The sequence below is a fragment of the Dasypus novemcinctus genome, chromosome 13, assembly GCF_030445035.2.
Source record: "Dasypus novemcinctus isolate mDasNov1 chromosome 13, mDasNov1.1.hap2, whole genome shotgun sequence".
NCBI classification, from domain to species: domain Eukaryota; kingdom Metazoa; phylum Chordata; class Mammalia; order Cingulata; family Dasypodidae; genus Dasypus; species Dasypus novemcinctus.
In genome coordinates this window covers 28,493,403-28,504,526 of record NC_080685.1, presented here as the reverse complement: position 1 = coordinate 28,504,526, position 11,124 = coordinate 28,493,403, and the positions used below count along the sequence as shown (strand labels likewise).

At 45.4% G+C, this 11,124-nt stretch overlaps 1 protein-coding gene across 1 annotated transcript; it reads right to left on the bottom strand.

Annotated features, from left to right (window-relative positions):
* Window positions 1–9,411: 9,411 nt before the first annotated feature.
* On the bottom strand, window positions 9,412–10,872 carry LORICRIN (loricrin cornified envelope precursor protein). Its single transcript, XM_058275377.2, has 3 exons — window positions 10,831–10,872; window positions 10,504–10,740; window positions 9,412–10,371 (listed from the first exon to the last, which is right to left on the bottom strand). Exons 2-3 carry the CDS (start codon window positions 10,715–10,717, stop codon window positions 9,677–9,679), a joined length of 909 nt encoding a protein of 302 aa, XP_058131360.1. The 5' UTR covers window positions 10,718–10,740; window positions 10,831–10,872; the 3' UTR covers window positions 9,412–9,676.
* Between the last annotated feature and the right edge of the window lie 252 nt (window positions 10,873–11,124).

The window sequence follows — 11,124 nt, the reverse complement described above, 5'->3', positions numbered from 1 at the left end:
ATTGAAATCATACACTATATCTTCTCCTGCCACAACTGAATGAAGCTATAAATATGGAATATTCGCAAATATGGAGAAATTAAACAACATGCTCTTAAGCAACCAGTGAGTCAAAGAAGAAATCACAAGGGAAATTAGGAAATATATTTTGGTGAATGAAAACCAAAACACAATATACCAAAACCAATGGGGTGCAACAATGGCAGTCCTGGAAGGGAAATTTATAGTGTTAAATAATTACATTAAGAAAGAAGACAGATCTCAAATAAGAAACTGTTTCCATTTTCTGGGCTCTTCAAGCAAAATATGAGGAAATGGTTCAGTCCAAATGGTGAGAATTTGTTAGTTTATGGTTTGAGGCTGGGAAAATCAAAGCATCATCAAGGTGATGATTGGCATTCTGAGGCTGGCTGCCAGTGATCATTGGTTCCTCTCTCACATGGCAAGGTATATAGTGGCATCTGCTGGTCTCTCCCTTCTCTCTGGATTTCATTGATTTCAGATTCTTGCTTCTATGGCTTCTCTCTCTTTGTATGAATTTCATAGTCTTATAAAGGAATTCAATAATAAGATTAAGGCCCATCCTGATTGAGATGGGTTACACCTTGCCTAAAGTAACCTCTACAAAGGGTTCACACCCATAGGAATGGATTAACTTTAAGAACACATTTTTTTCTGAGGGTAATACAGCTTCAAACAACCACACTCCACCTCTGGACCCCCAAAAGACATATTCTTTCCACATGCAAAATACATTAATTTCACCACAATACCCAAAACCTTTATGTCATTTCAGAAGAAACACCAAGTCTCATCAAAATTGGTTATGGATGTGGTCTGTCCTGGGGTGCAGTTCCCCTCTGTCTGTGGCCCTGTGAAATCTAGAGGACAAGTTATCTGTTTCCGATAAACAAGGGAGAGATAGGCATAGAATAAGCATTCCAATTACCATAAGGAGAAATTAGAAGGAAAACAATGTAAAACAATGTGGCACTGGTGTGGAGAAAGTGGCCATGGTGGCTGCTGGGGGTGGGGAGTAGGAGGAAGAGATGTGGGGACGTTTTCAGGACTTGGGGTTGTCCTGGGTGGTGCTGCAGGGACAGTTACTGGACATGGTATGTCCTCCCATGGCCCACTGGGTGGACTGTGGGAGAATGTGGGCTATGATGGGGACCATTGACCATGAGGTGCAGCGGTGCTCAGAGATGTATTCTCCAAATGCAATGAATGTCTTGTTTTTTTTCAAAGATTTATTTATTTATTTCTCTCCCCTCTGGCGGTCCCCCTCACCCCGCACCACCCCGGTTGTCTGTTTTCTGTGTCTATTTGCTGCGTCTTCTTTGCTTCTGTTGTCAGCGGCACAGGAATTTGTGTTTCTTTTTGTCGCGTCATCTTGCTGTGTCAGCTCTCCGTGTGTGCAGCGCCATTCCTGGGCAGGATGCACTTTCTTTCACACTGGGCAGCTCTCCTTACGGGGCGCACTCCTTGTGCGTGGGGCTCCCCTACGCGGGGGACACCCCTGCGTGGCAGGGCACTCCTTGCGCGCATCAGCGCTGCGCATGGGAGGGCTGCACATGGGTCAGGGAGGTCCGGGGTTTGAACCGCGAACCTCCCATGTGGTAGACGGACGACCTAACCACTGGGCCAAGTCCGCTGCCCTGAATGTCTCATGATGATGGAGGGGTTGTTGTTATGGGGAGAGGAGTGGGGTGAGGGGGGTGGCGGGTATACAGGGACCTCATATTTTTTGAATGTAACATTAAAAAATAAAGACAAAAAAATAATAATAATAAAAAAGGAAAATAAGAGTCACTGGTCTTAAAACAATTCTGAACACCTGCAAGGCATACTCCATTAGGTTTCAAGGTCTGAGAGTCGTCTGTGGAATGATGTTTTTCTCTGGGCCTGATGGAGCAGCAGCCCCACCCCTTCCAAGTGTTTGCACAGTGGTCACGCTCTCCTTGAACACTAAGGTGAAAGTTCCACCCTCTCCAAGTATTGGGGTGGTGGCCAGACTCTCCACAATCCCCAGGGCACAGGCACCATCCTCTCAGAACAGTGGGTGGCAGCACTCCTACAGAACAAGTGCCAGGGCAGATTCATCCTTTCCACACACATAGGTGGGCCCACTCTCTTAGCCTGAGAAGATGCCTTTGATCCAGACCTCACCTTCCGTGGTTCTGTCTTTGAAATGATTTTTCCTTCAATCTCTCCCTTTTAGTCCAGGCTTACAGTGGTTCTATTCATACAGAACTCACATGCACACACACACAAAACTTGTCAGTTTTGCATGTAGTACACATATGTCCAAATCCAGACAAAAGAATTTTCCACAAATCCTTCCTGGATAACTTCACTTCTAATTTTGACTTGCACTGAAAAGGCTGACTGGTTCTATGTTCGGTTAAGCACTCACATGGAGCACTATTTTCTGGAGACTCACTTTCCAGAAGCTGAGAATATTCTGAACTGTCAATTTTTTGTTTCTTTGCACCCTGAAGTTCAGTTTGTCCCTTTCCTCTTGCATTTTACTATAAGCCACAAGGAGAAACCAGGCTGCACTTTCCACACTTATCTTGGAAATTTCCTCAGCTAAATATCCAAGCTTATTGCTTTGAAGTTTTACCTTGTATCCAATATCAGAATTCAATTTTGCCGAGTTCTCAGACACTTTAAAGCAAGGATCACTTTTCTTCCAGTTTCCTATATTACATTCATCATTTTCATCTAAGGCCTTATTGGAAGTACCTTTAGTGTCCATATTTCTAACAACAGTCTCTTCAAAGCAATCTAGGACTTTAAAAATCAATCACCTCACAATTTCCAGCCTCTACCTATTACTCAATTCCAAAGCAGCATCCCACTCTTCTGGTACTAAAATCCTTTAGTTTCCTAGGCTGCTCAATGGGTTGGCTTAAACCATGGGAATTTATTCACTCACAGGCAAGGCTGGAAAAAAGTCCCAATCAAGGCATTACCAAGGCAAGGATTTCTTCCTAAAGACGGGCTGCTGGTGATCTTTAGGTCCTCTGCCACATGGCAAGGCACATGGTGGTATCTGCTGGTCTCTCCCTTCTCTTCAAGGTTTTCTTGTTTTCAGGTTCTTGCCTCCATGGCTTTCTCTATGGGTTTATACTCATAGGAATGGATTAACTTTAAGAACATGTTTTTCTGGGGTATGTACAACTTTGAGCTGCCACAGAAGACTTAAGTAAATGTAAACAGATACTGTATGTTTATGGATAGGAAAATTGTAATATTGTAAAGATGTCATTTTTCTCGAAAATGATCTATAGATTTAATGCAGTTCCAATAAAATCCATAACAAACTTTATATAGAATTTGACAAGAAGATTCTAAAATGGATATTAGAAAACAGGATCTAAGTTGGCATTGGAGTAGCTCAGGCAGAGCTCAGATCTTGCAAGATAGGGTAGAAGGCATAGAAGTCAAAGAGGGAGCTGCTTTGGGAACCCTTGCAGACAAGGAGAGTGTCAATGCATTGTCCAGGAGGGACTGGGGATGGTAGAATGGAGAAACCAAAGGGCAAACTGTGCGTTGATAGCCTCATGACTGGGAATGCTGCCCAACCCCCCACTCCCCAAGGGGAACAGCCTGGTAAAATCTGTGGCTCAACAACCAAAGGAGAGGGGAAAGGACAGACTCCTCCCTAGGAAGGGGGAGGGTGTAGCAGAGGGCTGAATGTGGTTTCTTTTTGGTGAATGTAACTGCCATAGCTTGCTGGTTCAGAAGGGCTAGAGGAAATTGAAGGATACATCTCTGTGGAAGGGTTTGCAAGGAGAACCATTTGCTGGTCAGCCAGGAAAGTGAAAGATGACAGGCTGGTCTCTCTGATCAGGCCTCATTAGCAGCAGCTCCGTGTCCCTGTTTTTATTACTTAAACAGGGCATTATTAAAGTCTTAGAGCTGTGAAATAAAACCACTAGGGCAAGAGAGAGAAGTTTATCAGCAGAGCAAAATCACCAATATGAATAGATGCCTAGGTATCAATGAAAGATAAGAACCCATACTAAGAAACAGAAGATATGACCCAAGCCAAAGGAACAAGCCAAGAATCCATATGAAACGAAGGATTTAAGACAACTAATAAATGATGTTCACACAAACCTCCTTAATCAGGATATATGGAAAATTTTGTCTGAAATAGACAATGATATAAAATTTCTGGGGTAGGGTGGGCAATTATTCTGGAAAAGTTGTTATAAAGAGTATCAGCTACTTTCTTTTTTAAAACTCACTGTTGAACATTTTTTAAAAAACATTTTTAATTAATTACGTTATTTACTTCTTTGTTTTCTTTGCCTCCCCTGCCCCTACCCCTCTGTTTTGCTATCTGTGTCCATTTGTTGTGTGATCTTCTGTATCTATTTCTCTTTTTCTCTTCTCTTCTTGTCTTTCTCCTCTAGGATTTTCCAGGATTCAATCCTGGGATCTCTGATGTGAGAGAGGTTCCCTGTCAATTGTGCCACCTCAGTTCCTGGTCTCTGCTGTGATTCACCTTGGCTCTCCCCTTTGTCTCTCTTTTGTTGCATCATCATCTGCTGTGTGACTCGGGCACTGGGTCAATTGCAGGCACAGTGGCTCACTGTGCAGGCACTCGGCTTGCTACGCGGGCACTTGGCTCACCACGTGGGCACTGGCTCACCATGCAGGCCCTGGCTCGCCATGCGGGCACTCATATGAGCACTCAGCTCACTGCATGGGTACTTACTTGCCATGCGGGTACTGGCTTACCACACAGGCACTCACATGGGAACTTGGCTTACCACATGGCCCTCTATTCACTGTGTGGGCACTTGGCTCACAACATGAGTCCTTGGCTCGCCACAATGGCACCCACAAGGGCACTCAACTTACCACATGGGCACTTGGCTTGCCATGCAGGCACCAACATGGGCACCACTTCACTCACCATGTGGACACTTGTCTCACTACGCAGGCTTGCTGTCTCTTCTTTTTCACCAGGAAGCCCCAGGGATCCAACCCAGGTCCTCCCAAAGGATAGGTGGAGGCCTTATCACTTGAGCCACATCCACTTCCCTGGCCACTTTCTTACAAATTAATTTTATTAATGGATTTCAGAGACATTTTCTACATTGGATTTTAGTTGCTTGTTTCCTGATATCTGTCCCCAATATATTATAAGCTTCATGAGGGGAGGGGTATTTCCTTTATATTCACCATGTGGCTGACAGAAAGTAGGTCCCTCAAAAATGCTTATTGGATGTGTACATTTAACTGAGTCTGTTGGTGTGGTATTGAGACAGAAGTCCAACAACTCAGGCTCTTGCTAATCACCATTCCAAAACTACATTTGAAAAGTGAGAACCCTTGTCAGAGAACACAAGATGGTTATGACCCAGTTCAGGAAAGATAAAGGGGAGCCAGAACAGGTTAGGAGCAGCCTCTGTGATGGAGATTTACCAGAATCCACAATGCATGAAATCTCTCTTGCAGTAATGTGAACTACAATGTGATCTGATGAAATTAGGGAGCTTTCTTGCATGTCAGCAAGAAGCAGCCAATTTCAAATGTGGATTACATGAAATGGTAATATAAACTTGGGAATCATGGTCAATAACACCCAGACGTCTGGAAGACTCAGTTTGGTTGATTTAGCCACAATCAACCAATTGAATCTTGTGGTTGGGGGCTTGGGAGAGGTAGGAGTCATAAATATCTGAAGGGCTTTCATGTGAAAGAGGAGGAGAATTATTTCATCTGCTTCACAGAGCAAAACTGAGGCCAAAGGGGTAGCTGACTCCGAGATAGATTGAGTTATAACATAAGGAAGACTTGTCTGGAAATTGGACTGTTAAAAAATGGAAATATTTTCTTTTACGTAGTGATTTCTTAGTTATATTAATGTGCAATAAAAAAATTTAGGTAATTATCATTCAGGTATTTGAGGAGGTGATTTCTAGCTTGAGTGAGAAGTTAGGTTTGATCACCCCCATGTCTGTTTTCAGAATCTTGAATAAGTATGACAGGGTTTGGGGCAAATGATGTATCACCTTTGAGGATCAATTCTCTTCACCATTATAATTGCCATAGCTGATGATAGGCAATGCAAATAAAAATGGCAGATCTCTTGAGCAGGTACTTTATAAAAGTCAATATCCAAATGACCAATAAACACCTAAAGAGGTACTTAATACCATTAGTCATCAGGGAAATGTGAATTAAAACTGCAATAAGATATGACTCACATCCACTAGAATGGCTAAAATAAATCAATGAAAACTAAACACCATTGGTGATAGGCAAACCATCACCATCTGATGGACCACTTTGGAAAACTGGTGGTATCCATCAAAGCCAAACACGTACATATGTTATGATAGCTGTTGCTAGTATAGCAGGGAGCTGTGTAACATGACAGCTCCCCATTGAACTGAGAGGGATACCTCAGACAAAGAAAGACTCGGACAAGTCCAGCCTGGTGAGCAAGTGAGTGTTTAATATGAGGCTTATGTGGGGAGGCCCTTACGTGGTAGATCCGAAAGTGGTCATGGCCTAAATCCTAACCTGTGATGGCAGGGGGACAGTGTGGTGCTTTTGAGGCTCAAGTCACACTTACTACAAAGTGAGAGGGATCTTGTATACTATTGTATACTACATGTCTGTCTACGTTTGGATGAGAGGGCACATGAGGGGGCAGCATGATTAAAAAGTACAATGCTCAGGACAGATAATCAAGGAACAGATATTAACAATGTTTCCCAGCAGAGGGGAAGTTACACTTTCACAGTAACTATGTAAAACAAGCATATACAATGTTTATCAGTATGGCTGAAGTTACACCTTTACAGTAATTATGTAAGGGATCTATTGATACAAAAGTGGTCAAGCAGTTCACAGAACAGATCATCCTTAGAATTTCTGGAAGAGAAGTCTATGCATACAAGATTTACTTATCAGTCATGAGCTCAGAAAGTTATTTCTCAAGGCTTGCTGTATAATTATTAAGAAATGAAATGCTGATGTGACTAGAAAGGGCAAGAACTGGAAGGGTTGTGGGAAAATGCAAAGCCATATATGCTACAATAGCAAAAAATCAGAAAATGACCTAAATATCCATCAGTGGTAGAAAGGCCAAATAAGCTATGGTATATCCATACACGGGTAAATTACATAATATAATAAGTATACGATAATATAATATACTTAAATAATATAATAAGTATATTATAATATAATAAGTCAGAATAATGCTAATTTTGAGGAAGCCAATGACTATGAGGGGAATAAGGAAGACTTCTGAACTTTAGTTATTGGGATGAGCTCAGTTGCTAGAAATTGAGCTTCACTTATAACTTGTGTACTCTTATGTATGTATGTTATACCTCAACAAATTGTTTAAATTTCAATTTTGATTTGTCTGTAGTATTCTTCAGTGTATCTTTTTGTATACTTTTTATAAGTGGTTATAAATATTACATTAATATACATGTCTTATCACACCCTACTGTTGTTGACATTTTACTACTTTGAGTGAAATGCAGACCTTACTTTCATTTGGGTCCCTTTTCTCTCCCCCATTTGTAATATAATTATCTTAAACATTTCCTCCACATACATTGAGAATGAGTGTTATGATTTTGGCCTCAACTATTAAACATAATTTTAGAAAATCAAGAGTAAATGGATACTGTTTTATATTTATTTACAGTTTTACACTTTATATTGCTCTTTCTTCATTCCTGATGTTCCAAATTGTCTTCTTTGATCATTCCCTTTTTGTTTGAAGAACTCCTGTTTGCCATTTTTTTTTAAGGATATGTCTGCTGGTGACAAATTCTCTTAGTTTTCCTTCATCTGAGAATGTCTTTGTTTAACCTTCATTCCTGAAGGATATTTTCACTGGACATAGAATTCTGGGTTGACAGTTCTTTATTTTTCCAGCACTTGAAAAATGTGCCAGTTCCTCTGGCCTTCAAGGCTTCTGTTGTTCAGATAATAGTTCCCCCATACGTGCTGTGCTTTTAAGACTTTTTACCTGCTTTCAAGACTTTTTGTCTTTAGTTTTCAGAAATTTGATGGTGATGCCTCTTGATGTGGATTTCTTTGGGTTTGAGGGTCACTAATTTTTGTGAATGTGTATGTATATGTGTATGCCTTTTGCCAAATTTGGGGATTTTTCAGCCATTGTTTTGTCAAATATTTTTCAGTCTTAACACTCTTTCTCTCTCCTTCTGACACTCTGATGACATGAATGCTAAATATTTTGTTACTTCCCCACAGGTTAAGACTCTCCTCCTTTTTTCCGCTTTCTGTTGTTCAGATTGGTAATTTCTATTGATCTGTTTTTGAGATGACTGAGTCCTTATTCTGTCATATCCATTCTCCATTTGAGTCTCTCCAGTGAGTGGTTGTTTCTTTTCCTTTTCTTTCTTTCTTTCTTTTTTTTTTTTTTATATCAGTTCTAATGTTCAGTTCTACAATTGGCTAAAAATTTCCACTTGGGTCTTCTATTTCTTTGCCAAGATTTTTAAATTTCTTTTCTTTCTTTCTTTTTCTTTTGTAGTGATTCTGTAAATGGAAGAGTTGGGGAAGGAGAATTTGTCCTTTTGTCTCCAGGAGTAGGGAGGGTGCCTTGGCTTTCTGATAGTGCATGTAGAAGGTGTTTTGCTTTGAGTAAATCAATGAACTGGCATTCATCTAGAGCTGGTAGAAAGTGGACAGGAATCAGGGTCTAGAAAGCCACTGGCCAGACTGATGTTCTGCATCTCTTTAGGGAGCTAAATAATTACCATATCCCTTGGAGCAACTGTAGCTTCTTCCTTCTTAGTTGGAAAACTTCTGTTTTCTCTAGACATCTTTGGTACTAATGTTTAACATCTCGTACATTTATGCTGTATCTTCCTAAGTTGGGTATAAATTCCTTCAGGAAGGCAGGAAAAAGTTCACTTACTTTCTGTTGTCTCCGCAGGTGCCTCCTACTGTGCCTCACATATTGTAGAGGCTCATAATATCTGATCTGATTATTCTTCCTCCTGTGAGTCTGGGAAGCATAAGCTGGTGTTCCTAAAGTGCAGTCATCTGGCCTTCAGGAGGCGGCTCTGGTCCATGAGAGAGACCATCTTCCTAAAGCATCCCTGTGCTAAGGAGACACAGAGCTCAACGAGCAGAACCAGGATGGCTGCCCCAGCACACCAGGGGCTGTTTATTGAAGTTTTTCCTAAAATCTTTGTGTTTGGGGATTATCTCACAATTCTAAGGCATAAATTAGAGAGCTCACATTGCTAATCATTGTTTGCTTGCCATTCTTCCCTCTCTCTGACGCCCATCAGTCTGCCTCCCTTTGCCCAATAGAATAAGTAAATTCAGTGAATGAACGTATGCTTGGGTAAATGAATGAAAAAAATTGAGAGAATGGAATGGGTGAACTTGGAAGCTACAAAGACTCCTGGAGACTCAAAGATACTCATGAATTGCATTTATTGACTGAGGCTGCCATGGATTTGGGAGGTAGTTGTACAGAAACCAAGGAGGAAAAACTGCAGAAAAATATGCAATTTAAGATGGCTTCTTCTAGGTGGGGTAAGGCTGGAAGGATTTGGAAACCTCTGGGCAATATCATGAGAATGCTAAGCCCATCCGCGCCCATGGAGAACACTTCCAGCTCCTTCGCCTCCGGGGCGTCCAGGGGGTTTTATTTGCCTGGCCAGGTAGGCACCTGCTTCTGCTGGGTCTGCTGGAAGACCGGGACGCCCTTGCCGCCCCCGGAGGCGCCCCCGGAGGCGCCCCCGGAAGAGCCCCCTCCGCAGCCGGAGCCTCCCCCAGACGAGCCGCCCCCGCAGCCGGAGCCGCCGCCAGAGGAGCCGCCCCCGCAGCCGGAGCCTCCCCCAGAGGAGCCGCCCCCGCAACCGGAGCCGCCGCCGGACCAGCCGCCCCCGCAGCCGGAGCCGCCGCCGGACCAGCCGCCCCCGCAGCCGGAGCCGCCGCCGGACCAGCCGCCCCCGCAGCCGGAGCCGCCTCCGGACGAGCCGCCACTAGCGCTGCCTCCGGAGCTCTGGCACTGGACTTGCTGGCCCGAGTAAGAGGAGGAGCCGCCGCCGTAACCGGAGCCGCCGCCGCAGCCGCCGCCGCCGCCGCCGCTGGAGAAGCAGCCGCTGCTCCCCCCGGAGGAGCCGCCGCCGCAGCCGGAGCCGCCGCCGCCGCCGCTGGAGAAGCAGCCGCTGCTCCCCCCGGAGGAGCCGCCGCTGCAGCCGGAGCCGCCTCCTCCTCCGCCGCCGCCGCCGGAGTACTTGATACCTCCGGATCCGCCTCCGCACCCTCCAGAGCCGCCGCCCCCGGAGGAGCCGCCGGTGTAGCCGCCGCAGCCGGAGCCGCCGCCGCCGGTGTAGCCTCCGCAGCCGGAGCCGCCGCCGCCGGTGTAGCCGCCGCAGCCGGAGCCGCCGCCGCCGGTGTAGCCGCCGCAGCCAGAGCTGCCGCCAGAGCCACCGGAGTAGCCGCCGCCGCCGCAGCCAGAGCCGCCGCCGCCGCCGCCAGAGTACTTGATGCCTCCTCCGGAGCCACCCCCGGAACCGCCGCCGCAGCCCCCGGAGCCTCCGCCGCCGCCGCCGCCGCCGCCGCAGCCTCCGGAGCCGCCGCCGCCTCCGCTAAAGATGCCGCAGCCTCCCGAGTTTCCGCCGGATATCTTTCCGCAGTCCACTGGGGGTTGGGGGGTGGGTTGCTTTTTTTGGTAAGACATCTTGTCTAGCGAGGAGGGGGAACCTAGAAGGGTAGCAGAGAGGAGCGTCGCTGGATCAGCTGCGAGAGGACGCTGCAGCCATGGCAACACCCATCGCCTCTGCGCCGCGCTACCTGGGCCGGGCTCGGTGCCGACCGTGTGCAGACGCTGCTCGGTCGCTTTCACCGGCGACGCCGAGGACTGCTGCTTTTGGAAAATAGTTTGAGTTCCCCTGCAGGAAGTCTTCAGCAAACTTTCAACAGCCTAGTTAGTGGTGTCCCTTTCTCTCCTTATCCCAACTCTTAGTCTTGGCTCTGCCGCTAACTTCTGCCGCGTGATTTTGGGGGCAGGTCATCCACACTGTTGCCTGTTTCCTCGTCTATAAAAGGAGAGGATTCTAGGTGTCTTCCAGTGCCAACACTGATTCT